Raw genomic sequence first — 18,884 nt, forward strand, 5'->3', positions numbered from 1 at the left:
ATCTTCTCTTCTTAAGGGCGGGTTTCTTACTACTCAGTTAAACTAGGCATAACTTGCTGTTAGGTTAAACTCGAAACAAATTTAGGTGCTATTTCTCTAATTTACATTATTTATTATTAAGAAAATTCGAATTGTTAATAGTTTAGCTCACATTTGTTAAAATACATAAATAAATTATTCTAATTCTAACATTAAAACATATAAAAACAATTTTTAGGCATAATTTAAAGGATATACAGCAATAAACAAAATCACTTTACATACATACATATTTTTATGTTAATTGTTAAAAAAAAAGTAATTAATATAGAATTAAATTAAATAAATAATTAATATAAATTTACTCATATATTAGTGAATATTTATATTTAAATTACAAAATGAGAAATTAATAATAAAAAAGTTAAAGAATTTATGTAAATTTTATTATTAAATAAATAATTAAAAAACAACAACAACAACATCAAGAAAAATAAAACCAAATTATAAATTATAAGAATATACTTTTTATTGTTATTAATTGAAAATACTTTGTTATGTTTTCAATATAAATAAATGAAAAATAAAATAATAATTTTTACCTCATCGTTTTTACAATTTAATGCAAAATAATAACAAAAAAACAATTCTAAAACCAACAAAAACATGATTTTTTATAAACTTCAAACGGACATACATTAGTAACGGTAAACATGCGTTTAAAAGGAATTTTTTTAAAAACGTGGAAGTTTATGAAAAACAAAAAGTTACTCATCAATCGGTGCAAATATTATTCACAACATTTCACATCACAAAACAAAAGTTAAATACATAATTAAATAGAAAAATTAAAACAAGAACATTTTCAATAATAAATTCTTTAAAACTAACAAAAACAAGAATTTCATTTTTTCCAAACAAATTTTTTTATTTCTTCTTTTTTCAATAATAAATCAGTGATCTATGATATTAATTAAACAAATAATAATAATAATATACACATATACATACAATATAAATAAATATATACTAATTATATACTATTGATAACAATAAAACAAAAACAAAACAAATATTTTTCATTTATTTCTTTTTTATAATTATTATTTAATTAATTCTAAGATAAAATAATAAAATGAATACAAAACAGAAAAGAAAAATATTAACAAAATAATTTAATTGAATTTTTTGCAATGAAATGTATGGTTAATGAAATGAAAATTTACATTAAAAAGACAACTTTAACCGAAAACCAAAAAAAAAATATAAAAAATATATAGATAAATTTAATAAAACAAAATGGAGTACATAGAATGAATGAAAAACAAACAGACAAAAAATAAAATGAAAATAATTTTCAAAGCAGAATTAAACAAACAAAACGATGATTATTCAAAACATATTCATTATATAAATGTCATTATAAAAAAATATGTTCTTTAAAAACTGCCTACAAATAAAAAGTAATATATTTAAAAAAAAATAACAACAACAATTTTGCCTTAACTATTGGAATACTAATGGATTAATTCTGGCAAGTAAGTTAAAACTTGAGAAGAATTTTGTAATTTAGTAAAAATAAAATAAATCAGTTGTGGAAAAAAATCAAATGAACATTTCCAAAATATCGACATACAGACGGACAGACATAGCATAATATGTTTGAGTGTTACAAACATCAACACAAACGCATAATACCCTCTCCATATAGCTTCAGGGAATCTCATAGTACCACGACATGTTGAAATCCCGAAATAAAGCCCTAGAAGCACTTGCTGGCTCCTCTTGGGGTATGGATAAGGAGACAATCACGGCGACATATAAAGCAATTGGTCGCTCTCTTCTTAATTATACTGCCCCAATATGGATCCCTTATCTCAGTGACACACAATGGTGAGTATTGCAGACATCCCAAAATAATGCACCCCGAATCGCAACCGGATATGTCAAGATGACAAACGTGGATCATTTAAACGAGGATACCAGGACGCTGTCTGCCAAGCAACATAATGAGTTGCTGTCTAGACAATTCCTGGTTGCATGTCATCAGCCATCCCGACCATCAAATTTTGATGGAAGATCGCCCCCTCGACACATTCGGTCAGACTTTCGGCGTTATATTACAGACATTCAGGACGTCTTCCCATCTGACGTCGACAGATTGTCGATAATAAATCGTCGCCGCTCACAGAAACATCCACCTGCGATTTCGGATAGTGAGAGACAATTACACAGACAAACTCGTTCTACACTCGCACAGTTAAGAGTCGGTTGGAGCAGTATTCTCAACTGCTACCAAGTTCGAATTGCTCCAGGCACCCTTAACCGATGCCCTGCCTGTCATTAAAGCACTCATGACACAGTGCATCTTTCTAACTGTACCCATAGGCCCACAGACTTAACCCCCTTAGACCGACTGAGGTGGCACAATTTCTCCAGCTTCCAATAATAATTACTTTTATTTAACATTTTCAGGGAAGAACATCCAATCACAGCCAATCTGTTACAACAACAACAATTCTCGCCACTATAGTGACGTAGGGTATTAATATAGAAGTAGATTGATTTAAATTTAGCGTTTCTTAATATTGAATACATTTTAATAATGCCTTAAAGTATGCTTTGGAAAATAACACTGTTAAAACATACTGATATATTACATTTAACATAGGCTGTAGTTACAATACATTCTTTTAATTTTATATGGGTGGTATAAAAAATTAAGTTTTTTGCCTACTTCTTTTTAAAGAGAATTTTGTTTTTTGTTCATAAATAAAATTCAAAAAAACAGGTAAAAAGTAAATTTATGTTTTTCAATTGAAAATAGAGATTGTGTAGAATGGGAAAACCAAGAAAAAAATATTAAAATAAAAATTTTGGTGCATTTGTTGTTGCATTTTATTATTTTTCATCAGAATTTGCACGTCAATAAAGTATTTTGCATATTGAAATTTCCAGTTAATTTCGTTGGGATTATTATTTTTAAATTGCTTTTTGGAATTTATTGTTTTATTGTTAAAAAGACACGTGTTAAGTATTTTTCAATTGTAATTTTCAAAAATCATATCCTTATTGTGTGAAACTGTGTAGTTATTTGCGTTAAAAATGTTTAAAGGGAAATAATGAGGCAATTCCAATATAAAAAATTAGTTTAGATTTTTAGAACAAGTATAAATCAATGAAATTCAATTATGAGATGTTTAATCAACCATTAAAAAATATAAAATATAGAAATTGATGAAATAACACAAAGAATTATTAAAAAAAACGCACAGAGTGGTCTTTCAAAATCTTTAACTGCCAAAGGAGAACGACTTGTATCCAAGCAAAACCATTGATGTCCTCATTTATCTTCTCCAAAGTCCATATACGAACTTAAAAGAACACTATGTTTAGACCTCTAAACAGACCTTAGGTTGCTTGGAAACAATATAAAGTGAACTATCGTGTGGTACGGGAAAAATACTTAATTTAGATATTTACAAATAGAGGCGGTTCTCATCAACTAAGATCCACAAAAGCAATATTTTTCAGCTAATACATACACTTATATATAGTTAGAACCCAAATCAAGAATAACTATCCAAATCCAACTACGCCTACTGTATTTTATTCATAAAATAAAGCATTCAAAATATGAGGTAGAAAATCAAGATTCTAGCATGTAATAGTTCTATAGTGGTATACGGTGTTATCTCCATACTTAGAGTGGCTAGGATGGTACTTAGTGTTAGCTTTATTGAATAAGAATCAATATTATACAAATCTTAAGAAAATTCACACAGTACTCCCCAAATAGATGGGGTTTCCGCAATGTAGTTTTTGTTTATCAATACAAAATGACCAAAAAGTCAGATTATTTTTGTTATAATCTATAGATTTATACCCCACTAAAATGTTTTTCTAGGTCCAAATCCATTGATTTCCTAATATATCTTGTATCCAATTCAAAATTAATTATTATTTTCGAAATTAAATCAAAGAAACGATAGATTTCATGTTAAGTCAAATATTGAAAAATTCTTATAGGTATATAGGATAATAAATCGGTTAAGAAATGTCCAAACTTAGTCGTTCCACTACTAAAATATCTAAAAAATGTTATTCTAATATATAGGAGTAATAAAAATATTAAATTTTATAAAATAATGCTGCAATATTAATAAAATTAACAAAAAACCTATAAAAGCAAAATACTTTATTGACCTTAAAAATTAACAAGACGTTCACATTTTATCAAAAATCTCGTTAATTAATAACACGATTTTACTTTTTATGGTAGAAAATTAAAGATAAAATATAAGATATTCTTTAAAAAATACAGCAAACAAATTGCTTTATTTTGCTAAAAATAATTGTTCAGAAAAAGTTTTTTCTTAAAATTTATAAAATTTTACATAGGCAAATTACTTAATTGATTCACTGTACATACATTAGATTGGCCTCGTTTATATGGAGAAAAACAGGTACTGATGTTGCCACCGAAAATTAAAATATTGTTCATTCTGGGATCAATATTTCCAATTATGTTTATTTTTTACTCAAAGGAATGATATGAAACTGTGATATCATATGAAGCGTCTTCGAAAGAAATGTCGTATCACGAATATTTGTGCCAATTCAAAAAAGTTGAAAAATTTTAAATGTATATACCTACCTATACCTAGTTCTTCAAAAACTTCCATACCAATGATTAATAACAAATTATGCACTATTTCATGATAATAAATATTAAGATCTTTTGGAAGGACTAAAAAGGTCCGATTTTATACCGTGGAGACCAAATGTGAAATTATAGGTATTAAAAAAATAAAAAATGTTCTTACCTTGACACAAACCAAAATCGCCATCACAATTTGAATTTGAAAATATATTTTTCTGTTATTACCCAATAAACCAAAGAACGATATGATAGCGAAAACGGTATTGCTTTTAAAGGGCGATTATGATATCATATTTCATTATTTAAAACGATATTATTATAATATCGTTTTATATTATTTTGTTTCCAATAAAAAATTAAGAAAATACAAACATTTGAAAAATGTGAAATTATAGGTATTAAAAAATAAAAAATGTTCTTACCTTGACACAAATCAAAATCGCCATCACAATTTGAATTTGAAAATATATTTTTCTGTTATTATCGTCTTAACTGTGTAGACAGCCTTAGTTAGACCCGATGAAGGAACTTTCTCTTAATACCGGTTATGCGAAAATCTCGTTTCAGAATACCAATAACATTTGGGAAATTACTTAAAATTAGCGGAAATCTAATTTGTTTCCATTTTTTCTTTAAACAATAAATGTCTATGCAATTACAACATTAAATTTTACATGGCACTCCAATACGAAGAGGTGGGTTTTAGACTATCTGAATGGACGTATACATATGTATATTTATAAGTAAGTCGTTTACAGAAATATTTCACAGTTAACTAAAGTGTTCCATATTTCTATCACCTATAGGAACAAGGTTCTCGGAGACTTAGCCGGCAGCACATGGTCTATACATAACGACCCCTTGTTAGCTACCAATAAAACAAGTGGGCGATTATGGGTTAAATATGCTGGTCCTGTGTGGTCATATTCACTTAATGAAGTAAAGCTTCCAAAATAATATAAACGATCTATGAAGAAATATAGGTCCTCGCTGTCAAATATTACTAATATCAGGCTGACAAAAATGTAAAAGTGCGGAAAACAAGAGTAATTCTGCCACAACTAGGGTCAGGATGCAGCAACAGATCAATGTCTACCCATCTTGCATAGACCGTGCCGTTCCTATTGCGTATCAACCGTGTAATTAGGGTCCTTATGATAACATCCACTGTTCATCCAAAAATTTCACATTGTCCATTAAATTTATGTAGAAATCTTTCAGAGGTGGCTACATTTTTAGGACTGTAATAAACGTGAGTTACAAATGTCCTAGCTTTTAAAACAAACAACCTAAGGATCGAAATTCTCGATACATTTAATATACGAAGAAACTCTTTAACAAAATTGTTTTACGATATATCGCACAACCTTTATTTATTAATTTTAATTTTCCGCACTAATTAGCTGAAACGTAGTCACACAGATTGTATATAGATCACAATTTTATATTTATTGAGAATTTATTGCATTTTATTTACATTTATTTAAAAAAAAACAACGAACGAATGCAATCATAACTTGGCAGCACTTTTTCTTGTTTAAACAAACAATGATGACAATGCCTTTTCCTTATCCAACAAATGCGAATACAAATTTCAAATACAAACTGTAAAGAAAAAAATTAAAAATAAATGGTAGCAATGTATCAGTCAATTATATAATTAAAAAATATCATTATAGATAAAAATTTGTATTTTTTTTATTTTTAAAATTCTGTGTTAGGTCGAATAAAAAAATCGCTTTTTTTATTTCTATAGTTTTCACTTTAAAAAATCGCTATAATTTCGGCATAATACTAAACACACTTTTTCCCGCTAAATTGTTTTAAACGTCGCTGAATTAACAGCACTGGCAAAAGGAAAACTTTCGTTTTCCGACACAAAAAATTACTAAAATAGTGAAAATTTGTATAGATTTTTTCATTTTACTGCAAATAAAAACAATTAAATATACAAAATATTAGCATAATAACTCGGAGTGTTCAATTTAGAAGGCGTCAAGCACGCTAAAATTGTGAAAAAAAGAGGGTGCGGCTAAATACGCCACATTAAATTAAGAAAAAACAATTTTGATTGTTGAAAAAAAATTTGTGTTCACTGAAAAAAGATTTTTTACGTCGTCGTCGTCTTCATGGACTGCTGCTGCTACTGCGGTTGTTGTAGGAAGAAAGACGACGCCACAGTGTAAGAGACTCGCACAAAAAAGGACAGCCAAGAAATATTTTCCAACGCAAGATAAAAACTATTATGGATCACAAGAAGTCGCCAGTAAGAAGAAAGCGACAATCGAAAGTCATTGAAGAAAATTTCTGGGACTGCAGTGTTTGTACGTACAGGAACTCGGCCGAGGCATTTAAATGTCGCATGTGTGACGTACGTAAAGGTGAGTGACCGCTTCTTGGTTAATGCAATAATGTTTCTAAATAATAAATGACAATCTATAAATTTTTGTAGCAAAAGTGATAAAGAAGGCGGCATTTGGGGGTGGTAAGAAAATTAACTAAAACAATCCAACTAAACCAATGAAAATTTATAGATGTTAAAAAGTAATGTGTGCGGTTTTCCCCCCTTTCTCTCCTTAGTCAACACACTTTTACGGGTTTGTTTTGTTTTCAATGTAAAACAGGTCAAACAAACTATTTTCGTTATTGTTGGCTGTTTGTTTTCTGATAGTGTGAGATACAAATGGGTCGAAGAGGAAGGAAAGTGGAGAAAAAGAAATGTAGAAGATTTTTTTATTACAAATGAAGAAAAAGACTATAAAGAAGACTATAAGGATATTTTTTGTAAATTTGTTTAAAAAATCCTTTAAATTTTGTGTATGTGTAGAGAAAATTCTATTTTAAGCCGGTCGTATTTTTGAAGGTTACCAAAAGAGAAGTGACAATAAGAAATAACCTTGAGTTGTAAAAAGTTGTTGTATTTTTATGTTATTTCTAAGGACATTTTTTTGTATTATAAAGAAATTTAAAATTTTATATTTGTATGCTTATGTACAGAAACTATAACTGGCTATATATTGAGGTATTATATTTAATAGCTGCTATCTTAAATAACAAAAGTTTTCAAGAAAGCAAAACAGCAGTTTATTATGCCAGTTCGCGAAGTTTTTAGTGGAGTAAAAGAAACCAAATTACTAAAAAACGCCAGAAAAATATGTTTTAGTCCAAAATTATTAGATCTAAATTATATGGTTAAACACGATAATAAAATTAAACTTATTAGTATCAAGATGAGCGATATCTCGAAAACCATTCGTCCGTTTTAAATATTTTATCTTTAGCTTGCCCAATTAGTAAAACAACTTGTTATACAAGAAATTATTATGCAAAATAATAGACTCAAATGTTATTAATTAATTAAACCTTAAAGGTTTGTTAAAAAGTATAAAACTTTTGAATAAAAACCTTCAAGTGGTTTCATTAAATTTATCATTATATTTCTAATTGCAACTATCTCGTAACCTAAAAAGAATCAAATAAAACTTTAAGATTTTTGTAGAACTCAATAAGTAGATTTCATATACAATAGTATATTTAAAATATCAGGATAAACACAAAATTGGAATCAATTTGAAATTGCCCAATACATAAGTACCTAATGTGTTAACGGGCATCTATAAAATGCTGCCCCTGCCGGCCAAAATCTAAATTCAATAACACTTTTCTCTTGTTTACACACATTTCAGTAACATGTAAATTTAATATTTCGTTGTCCGATCTTTTTAAACAAAATTCAGTTTTAAATGGGAAAAGAATGATTTTCTTTTTGTTAAAAAAAGTTAATTAAATATTCTATTTATCTTTAAATGAAGGTTACTAACATAAAACCAATTTTTGTTTAAAGGTACTTCTACACGTAAACCACGCCTTAATTCAGCGCTCGTCGCCCAACAAGCTGCCACATTACCCGGTGCATCTGGAGCCATGCCAAACGGCAATAAATCCGCATCCGGCTCACGCCACAGTAGCTCCGGCCACGATAAACACAAGCATAAAAAATATCCAGCCCGCTTGAAAAATGTTGATCGGTCAACGGCCCAAACAAGAGAAGTCACCGTCAATTCAGTGACCGTATTCATTACGGAATACAAGCCAAAACCTGTGGGCAGTAGAAGAGAATCAAGCGAGCAAAGTTTTAGTGAAAGTAATGATTCTCGAAGTTAAATTTTTGTTTCTTTATAAGATAAAATTCAATATCAAAATAAAAATAATAACAGAGCAGAGCAAATGATTACATAGAAAACAACAGCCACACACAAACACACACTTTACTACCACGACTCCCCCCAAAAAAATAATAAAACAAAACAACAAAGGATTAAACAGAAATATGAATGAAAATTAAACATAATAAAAAGTAAATAATATATTATTCACTACAAACTCTCTAATGCCGTCATTATCATCATCAAAACAACATGTATCTTCATGTATCATTATTATATCATCAATTTTAAGGGATTCCAAGGTAAGAGCCAGAGACAAACATTGAGATGTGTTGTCTATCTAAGGAGAATGTTAATAGTTTATCTTTTATTTTTTATTATTATTATCTAATTATTATTAATAACAATTATTTTAATTTAGGCAAGTTTATTATAGATTTTTAATAATATTAAGTATGTTTAAGAGATTAACTTCACTAAATACATATTATTATTTAGAACTAAATTGTTTAAAATTTTTATTTGGTTAAACAGCAACAGTGTATTTAAGACTTTAGGATAGTAATAATAACTGTTCTATTGGCTCAGATTTTTTATGCGCCGTAAGCTATCAAGTCGGTCCCAGTATATCATTCTGATACAAATGGGAATTATTACCGTATTTTGCTTGTTTAAAGAGATATCTACAATTTCTCTCAAAATAAAAAGGTTTTCAGTTATTAAATTGAATTCAAAATTTGAGACTACTCCGAACACGCCTGTAAAGAGTGCTCTTCCAAGGACTAAGACTGGTCCAAAACTAATCCAAATATATGGAAATATTAACTTCATTTAACATTGGGATGTCCTAGGTGAGGACCACGTAATAAATATTAATTACATGGGACTAATCCCAAAACTAATCTCTTGCTAAAATTATGACAGTACATGATTCGCAACATGGTCATATGTAATGTAGGTTATGAATCACGTTGTTTTCCAAAAAAATAAATATAATCCATGCCTGCATTACATAGGACTACAAAACGGATCATGTACTCCAATAATGTTGCATTAGTTATACCCATGAATTCAGTACCCAATTAGATTTCTAATCTGGAATCAAACGATTCCCAATTCACAGGGAAGAACTTTCATATTATTCAAATATTTATCTAAATAACTATGAATAATATTTATAGTAAATCAAAAAGTTCTATTATTGAGATCATTTCGAAATGAAATAAATTAATTAATAATTAATTCCTAAAACTGTTAAAAACACTCGTTGTAAGCTGTTTAACTAAATAAAAATTTATCAAATAAATTTGTGTATAATTTGAAAATGTTGTAAAAATGCAAAAATAATAAATTTCAAAAATATTAAAGAAATATTCTATGTAAAAAGCTTAAGATAATAAATTATAAAGCAAAATTAACAAAAAACCATATTTTTATTCAAAATTTTATTAAGTTTTTATTTTCAAAAAAACGAACTAAACAAAAATTTTTAAAATTTGTGAAACTTGTATATTTTTTTTCAAAATATTGTTGTAAATAGTATATTATTAGTGTAAAATTTTATAATAATTTATTATAATTTAAACATTTATAAAAAAAACACCGTGTCAAACATTAAAATAATTTCGTAGTTTTTTAAATAATTTCTTAAAACAGAAAAAAGGAGATTTTTAAAGATCTTAGCAAGCAAAAAGTTAAATTGTTATTTTATGGTTAAAAAAATGATTTTAAATTTTAACTAGTTCGGCTAAGATTGAAAGCTAAATACTGATATTAATCTAATCTTGAACGAATAATGGGCAAAATCGTTTTAAGAGTTGTGCAATGCTAACGAATACTTCCATACACATATTAATACAGTTTTGTTTTATTCGAAATTGCAAGAAAGAAGAATTTGGTCTCAAATTAAACTTAAATTATATTTCCCTGTATCCGTTTGATTTAAAGAATATTTTAATAAATTTAAAAAATTTTCGAAAAGAAAAAGAATTTTCGAAAAGTTTTTAAAAGTCTTTATAAATTTAAAAATTACACAGAGACCAAAGGATTGATCTCCAAAATAAATTCAAAATTTCTCCATCACACCATATTTTCCAGATATTGTGTCCTAAAGTTTGAACTAACCCGTTTTTCAGTAGTTTTCAAAATAAATGTTATCTTCTACGAGATAACATATTCATTGAGCTGATTCAAGGCAGCTCAATCCTATAAATTGGTCTCTAGGTTTTGAAATTTTTTTTTAATTTTTTAAAGAATTTAATTTGTAAACATCTTTGAGAATTATCGAGATCTTTTAAAATCTTCTTGACAAGTCGAAATCTTAATCCCATAATTAAAAAAGCAGTTTATTAAAAACAAGTAAAAATTTTATAAAAAGAAAGACTGATTATATGCAAAATCAACAACAACAACAACAACAAGAAAAATAACAGCAACAAGAATTTTTTATAGTTTTTATATTTTATTAATTAAAATTACAATTGAAAATAAAACATAAAAAGCAGTTAAATTTATCGTTTACAACAAACCCAAGTTAGAAAGAAAACTTGAAAAAAGCTAGCAAAGCTTAAAAGTAGAAGTTAAATAAAATTATTCCAAAAGAAAAGTTTTATTTTAAATAAGACAACACTTTACACTAAATACATTTTACATTTTTTTTAACATTGATAAATTAAAGAATATTTTTTTATGTCACAAACAAGTATTATGATTATTAAATTCAAAATTTAAAGAAAATTTACTACAAAATTTAAATATAAATGTAATTTGTTTAATTTATAAGTTTTATAAGCATAATTAAAATACAATAACAACAACATTTAGCTATAGCTATTAGATTTTTTTGTATAAATTTTTTTTATAAATCTATTGTAAAATGTTAAGCTTTATTTCTTTTAATTTAACTACAGTGTTGTTAAGTTTTGTTTACTAAATATTATTAAACAAAAACCACACATACACACACTTAAAACAACGAATCAAAAAAAAAAAATCACCATATTTACCAGCAATTTTACCTACAGCTAGTATTTAATATGATTTTTTTATAGTTTTATAAATAGTAAAAGTAATTAGTAAAAATGCAACAACAATTTGTTGTATGTTATCTTGAATTCGTGTTTTCAATTATTAAAAATAATTTTAAATTCTAAGATCAAATAACAATTATTTTTATAACTCAACTGGTAATTTAAAGATTTTATTCCCCCTTTAACTGTAATTTAAATAATGTAAAAATTCTTTATTTTTTTATTCATACTTCACCATAATTTTTCTTTTATTATTTAACAATCAAAATATTTTATTTAACTATATTTACACTCAAAAGTACATAGATTTGTATGTACTTTCTATACATACTCATCGTCAGTATACAGTTCAATAAATGATATTTTTCATAACTTAAAATTCTTTTTTAATTCTATTTGATAATGTTTGACAAAAAAAGTTAAATTTTTATAGACCTAAACTAAAAATATCGATAAAAATTAAAAAACAAAAACAACTTAAGAAAACTAAACATAATTGTAATACGTGTTGAAATGAAAAACATTAATAAGAAAATTTAAAAAAACAATTAATATCACCGCCTAAATAAAACCAATAAAAAGTAATATTTGAAATATTCATATTAAAAAAAGAACTAAACTGTGTTTTTATTTAAACATTAAACCACTTGTACAAACGTAAAGGCAAATATTGAAATAGATTAAATTAGAAAGGGATATTACGACCCCTATATGAAGTTTTTGTGCAGCCTGTTGTTTCCCCGTAAAATGTTAAGTTTACGCGTGAAGATGTGCTATCTAAGAGCACAGTGTCCCCTCAGTAATACCGTTCGTATTCTAAGTTCACTTTTTTAAGCTATAAACGTTTCGACTGTCAAGTAAAATTTATCATAATTTTTCATTCATTTCGACAACGATGTTTTTATACCCTTCACCACCATCAGTGGTGATAGAGGGTATATATAACTTTGACATTCCGTGTGTAACATCATGAAATATTAATCTGAGACCCAACAAAGTATATATATTCTTGATCCTTATGAAATTCTGAGTCGATTTAGCTATGTCCGTCTGTCCGTCCGTCTGTCTGTGTAAAACACGCTCACGTTAAAACGAAGCAATAGAAATTCACGAAATTCACCCAAAACATTCTTTATTATCCGGTACAGTTCGGTATTGTGCCTGGGATCAAGTATGTTCAAACTCATAACAATTGATCCAATATTTCCCATAGCCCCCATACAAAGGTGTATATTCCCGGAAATTAGTTTATCGTAAATAACTCCTTCAAATATATCGGTATCAACACAAAATTTTGTTCGTACAAATATAATATGAATAGAAATCATACTACCAACGTAGATCTTAGTCGGTCCACAATTGGTCATTGCTCCCATATAAGGTCCACTTCCAAAAATCACCTAAGCGCACATATTTCATTGATAAATAAAGCTTTTGTGATAAAATTCGAGCTGAATATGTTTTATGTACATACAAATCATTCTACTAAATTTCTTTTCAGATCGGTCCATTATTAGTCGTAGTTCCCATATAAGGCCCACTTCCAAAAATCACTTAAACGCACATATTTAATTGGTCAACTTCCGAAAATCACTTAAACGCACATGTTTTATTAATTAATAAATCTATTAGAGTAATATTCGACTTTAATTTTTTTTGAATATAAATCATTATACGAAATTTTTTCTTGATCGGTCCATAATTGGTCACAACTCCCATATAAGAATCATTTCCGAAAATTACTTAAACGCACATTGACAATCAAAGTCATCGGGATAAAATTCGACATAAATGGGTATTTTGTATATATAAATCGTTATACGGAATTTTACTTCTGAAAATCACTTAATGCCCATTAATTCATTATTAATGATTATATCCAGATAAAATTCAACATGAGTATGTTTGTGTATAGATAAATCATTAAAATGTTTGCAACTGGCTTATTAATATAAAATTTTATGAACCTAATCAAAATTAGTTCCCCATATGCATAAATGTTAGTACCCTCACTACGGAAAAAAATTTTGTCAAGCTACAAATTAGATAGTTAAACGGGTTTTAATGAAAAGTAGCTTGCTGGTGGAGGGTATTTAAGATTCGGCATAGCCGAATATAACACTCTAACTAGTTTTCTATACGAATGATGATTATTCGATCACGTATTCGGTAAGACGGCCACTGATAAAGTTGCCCCTTACGAGCAAATTGGACATACGAGACAAACCTTTCAATAATATATCATTGTTCAATAATAAGAGAAAGGTTCGAATTCGATAAATAGGCGATTAGCGCCCTATTTTCCCTTGTGTGACGCTTTACACACTCTCTAATACAGATTGCTTAAATTTGTGTCTGAAAGACTGAGAAAATTTTCCAGGAAGTCAACACTCCATATACAGAGTGAACTTTATGTCCAAGTATTATACATTCAATGATGACACACAGTCCATTACAACACTAGACCTAACTTTATGCGTCATTATAAATAGTCCCTATATATTTCTCCTAGCCCCAGAATATTGTGTAAATTTCCAACAGAAATATTAAGGGATATTTTTCAATCTGAATGGCCAAAATGTCCACATCAATTTCGTAATATATTCCTTTAAACCTATTTATGAACCAAAATTTATATATACAATACAATGATTGATTAGTCCACTGATCGTTCCCACGACAATTGCATTTCCGCTCCGAAACGACCCGATTCTCAATCGGCCAAAGATTGTCAACTCAGCAACAGCTGTATCAACCGGATGTTTTTTCCAGTCACAGCCAATCTGTTACAACAACAGTCCACTGATCGCTAATAAGTAAGTAAGTCAACCTCGATATCAAGCTGGTGATAAAAGATAACCATCTCGATGTTCGTTACGAAACGAACACATTCTCAGCCGCCAAAAGCAGAAGTTTTTCTCCAGGTGAGCTGAATAAGCAAACAATTTTGCTCAAATTCTTCTTAATCATAGCATTGAGCAATATCCAGTTCAAGAAATCTGTGATCGAGTTAAAAAATCGTAATTTTTTGAACAAGAAATCTAGTACACTTCAGCATGATTTCCATATCGAAATGTGTTTTCGATATGAATGCTTATACGATTACGTTCGAGATTATTTGGCCCCTGGATTTATTCAATTGTTGTGCCTTTTACATCTGTCGAGTTGCTTAGGTCTTAAAACCCACCACTTCTAATTTCATCATCCGTTGTCAAAGTAATTAGACTTAGTTTCCCTTTCCCTAGAAGAGAATTTTATATCACTTATTCCGGAAGAATATTTCAGCCTTAAAGATTTCACTTGTATTATATTTACATAGGTCTATAACAAATAGCATTCTAAAACCATTAACGATTTACCTCACAACTTTGTGAGTGTATTTTTTATCGAAATATAAATGAACGTTAAAGTGTCCTTAAATTTAGTTTAAAGTAGTCGTTTGCAATAATTTTAATTTTAAAATATTTAAAGCTTAAGAAAATGTTACTAAATTCTAATCATTAACAGCCATACCCACCTTTCTACCCCCAAATCTACTTTCCTTTTACAAAAGAACTAACGAACAAAAAGAAGAAAAAAAAAACAATGTTCATATAAAAACTAACGTAAGAATGAATATTATTTTAAGCTGTCATACAAAGAAGTAAAGCAACCAAGTTAGAAAGTAATACAGATAGAGTTATGGTCGACTAGTAAAAGCTTTTTAATTTGTTACCATATTCGGATTACTAATAGTTGAGGGAATTCATTTAATAATTTTCCTTTGACTGTGTATCAGATCAATAGTCGTAATTCTATAGATCCAAGATGCTTTAGGATTAACATTCAGACATTATTTGATTGTCAGATCAAATTGCTGACATATGGATAAAAAACGGCATTTACCTTGCTTATTGGAATATGTATATCTCCGGCGAGTCTATAGTCTAGTCTGTAGTATCGTCTGTAGTTACTAGTCTTTGTTCTTGTCTACAGTGTAGTCTAGACTATAGTCTAGTTATAGTCTGTCATAGTCTAGTATAGTCTCGTCATAGTCTAGTCTATAGTCTAGTCTCTCGTTGGTCTATAGTCTAGTCTATCGTCTCGTCTATAGTTAGTTAGTCATAGTCTATGTCTAGTCTAGTCTAGTCTATAGTTAGTCTATAGTCTAGTCTATAGTCTAGTCTATGTCTAGGTCTATAGTCTAGTCTATAGTCTAGTCTATAGTCTAGGTCTATAGTCTAGTCTATAGTCTCGTCTCTAGTCTAGTCTATAGTCTAGTCTATAGTCTAGTCTATAGGTCTAGTCTAATAGTCTAGTCTATAGTCTAGTCTATAGTCTACGCTTATAGTCTAGTCTCTAGTCTAGTCTATAGTCTAGTCTATAGTCTCGTCTATAGGTCTTTAGTCTATAGTCTAGTCTATAGTCTAGTCTATAGTCTAGTCCTATAGTCTAGTCTATAGTCTAAGTCTATAGTCTAGTCTATAGTCTAGTCTATAGTCTAGTCTATAGTCTAGTCTATAGTCTAGTCTATAGTCTAGTCTATAGTCTAGTCTATAGTCTAGTCTATAGTCTAGTCTATAGTCTAGTCTATAGTCTAGTCTATAGTCTAGTCTATAGTCTAGTCTATAGTCTAGTCTATAGTCTAGTCTATAGTCTAGTCTATAGTCTAGTCTATAGTCTAGTCTATAGTCTAGTCTATAGTCTAGTCTATAGTCTAGTCTATAGTCTAGTCTATAGTCTAGTCTATAGTCTAGTCTATAGTCTAGTCTATAGTCTAGTCTATAGTCTAGTCTATAGTCTAGTCTATAGTCTAGTCTAAGTCTAGTCTATAGTCTAGTCTAGTCTAGTCTATAGTCTAGTCTATAGTCTAGTCTATAGTCTAGTCTATAGTCTAGTCTATAGTCTAGTCTATAGTCTAGTCTATAGTCTAGTCTATAGTCTAGTCTATAGTCTAGTCTATAGTCTAGTCTATAGTATAGTCTAGTCTATAGTCTAGTCTATAGTCTAGTCTATTCTATAGTCTAGTCTATAGTCTAGTCTATAGTCTAGTCTTATAGTCTAGTCTATAGCCTAGTCTATAGTCTAGTATATAGTATAGTCCAGTTTATAGTCTAGTTTATAGGCTAATCTATTGTCTAGTCTAGACTCTCGTCTATAGTCTTGTATATAACCTAGTCTATCGTCTAGTTTATAGGCTAGTTCATAGTATTGACTACAGTCTTGTCTATTGTTTAGTGTTGTCAACTGTAGTCTAAAGTCGAGCCTGTTATATGATAAAAAATGAACTAGTTTCAAACGACTTCATATGTTCAAACAATCATGTAGGGTGCATTCTAGAATTATACTTTAAGATATATGTGAGTTTGTATGTATGTATTATGTATAGTATGTTTGTGTGTATGTTTTTGTTATCCTAAGTTATGTGGCGATTTAAGTTTTGTGCTCTGCTGTTTTTTTGTTGTTATTGTATGAAGTACACGGATGTATGTACATTTGTTCTTCTACCGCTACAACATTCGAGGAAAACTGCCATTTCAATTAATGTTACATTTTTAGAAATATTTTATGTTTTGCACAAGATAAAAATAAGTGTATTTTTCGAAGCCAACATTGTGCCTTTTACGTTTGTTTCTTGTACGTTCAGTTTTCTGTTCCATCGTTCGTTCGCTTCTTGTACATTTTTTTATTCAGTTTTCAGTATTTTTATTTTGTATTTTCCTCTGGCCTTAAAAAACAAGTGGTTGTAATGTGCCACCCTTGAATTTTTCTCTAAAATGTTAAATTTAACAAAACTTTCATGACACCCATCCATTCCCATGATTCTCTATGGCACACGCACACACTATTCGAAATACATTCGTACGACATTGTTTCTATGGATTGGAATAAAAAGCATCCAAAAAAAGTTGTGTATTTTTGCTATTCTAGGTGTATGAGAGTTCTATGTAGTAGGTAGTTAGTTAGGGTTGTTTATTGTTCGAGTTTAATTTCTAAAAATTTTAAGATTTGGTTTCTTGAGATCTTTTTAAGAATATAAGAAAATTTATGCTAAAAATAATTGGAACAATCATAGTTTAATTGTCATAGCGGATGAATTCGAATATATATTTAGTAAATTTCATAAATATAGTACATATTTCCTAATCGTGTTCCTATGCGAGTTAATATTCCCGATTTTACTCTATTTTCCAATATTTGATTACTCAGTATCGTTTATATTTGCTATTCTAAAGTAAAAATGGTTTATATTTTAAGGAAATATACGTATGTGTGTATAGAACGTTTTTTCGATTAATTCTTATTCGAATGAAATTTCTAATAGTAAAGTCTGTGTGTGCAGTATATGGCCAAAAGCGCACCCTTCTTCATTCTTATCGACATTAAGTATATCTTTATATATATACACACAACATATACATACATACGTTAGCATTAATGTACATATTTATATGTAACATTGTTCTTATTTGGATATGGTACTTGTGCACTGAAAGAAATTAAATTTTAGACAGAGATTTTACAGTAAAAATCTGATTCGGTATTGACAGTCTTCGACTTTAAACGGTATCTAGTACTAATAGTTAATTACGGTAATGGTTATCAAATAAAAACTATTAATAACTCTATTTATCGTCGTTTTGACATTTCTTAAAGTATTTCACGAATTTCCGACTTTTTTATAGGAAATCGATTATTATTAGTGGAGTGGAACTTTCGTCATTATTCTTGACTCCACTAATGTAAATATCTGAAGTAGTAATTGTTCCATACAGAACACCTCGGATCTACATACGAATGCAATTTGGAATGGTTCCTTTTGTACATGGTTTCTCTTGTGGTACTTTTACAATCTTTCGGTGAGATTTTAGACGACTCACCATCGCATTTTTGTGTGCCTTACTCACACGCAGGTGGCAATTTATGTACGTGGTTTCTTCGGTCCATGTACAAGCATATCGAGCTATCTAATTTCTGATCATTGCTGAGATGCAGAAACATCACTTCCATTTGCAATCATGTCTTTTGTTGATTCAGCAACAGTACCTAGAGATGTAATCTGTAGAC

The 18,884-nt window shown here is 28.7% G+C and overlaps 1 protein-coding gene across 2 annotated transcripts; it reads left to right on the forward strand.

Moving 5' to 3' along the window:
• The first annotated feature begins 6,454 nt into the window (after positions 1-6,454).
• On the forward strand, positions 6,455-11,219 carry LOC119606550 (YY1-associated factor 2). 2 transcript variants are annotated; one of them, XM_037960094.1, is made up of 3 exons: positions 6,455-7,023; positions 7,095-7,127; positions 8,487-11,219. In XM_037960094.1, the coding sequence occupies exons 1-3, from the start codon at positions 6,888-6,890 to the stop codon at positions 8,804-8,806; spliced, it is 489 nt and encodes a 162-aa protein (XP_037816022.1). In that variant the 5' UTR covers positions 6,455-6,887; the 3' UTR covers positions 8,807-11,219. The 2 variants fall into 2 exon arrangements, with proteins under 2 accessions (XP_037816022.1, XP_037816023.1); XM_037960095.1 differs by lacking the exon at positions 7,095-7,127 and having other exon boundaries at positions 6,458-7,023; positions 8,487-8,844.
• The last annotated feature ends 7,665 nt before the right edge of the window (positions 11,220-18,884 follow it).

This window comes from Lucilia sericata, unplaced genomic scaffold (genome assembly GCF_015586225.1).
Source record: "Lucilia sericata isolate MDLA Ls3-8-SP2 unplaced genomic scaffold, ASM1558622v1 Contig000600F_arrow, whole genome shotgun sequence".
Lineage (NCBI taxonomy): Eukaryota > Metazoa > Arthropoda > Insecta > Diptera > Calliphoridae > Lucilia > Lucilia sericata.

Coding starts and splice junctions, on each gene's coding strand:
- LOC119606550 (XM_037960094.1), top strand. CDS start 6,888: ATGGATCACAAGAAGTCGCCAGTAAGAAGAAAGCGACAATCGAAAGTC. Junction 7,024..7,094: donor CATGTGTGACGTACGTAAAG/GTGAGTGACCGC, acceptor AAATTTTTGTAG/CAAAAGTGATAAAGAAGGCG. Junction 7,128..8,486: donor GAAGGCGGCATTTGGGGGTG/GTAAGAAAATTA, acceptor TTTTGTTTAAAG/GTACTTCTACACGTAAACCA.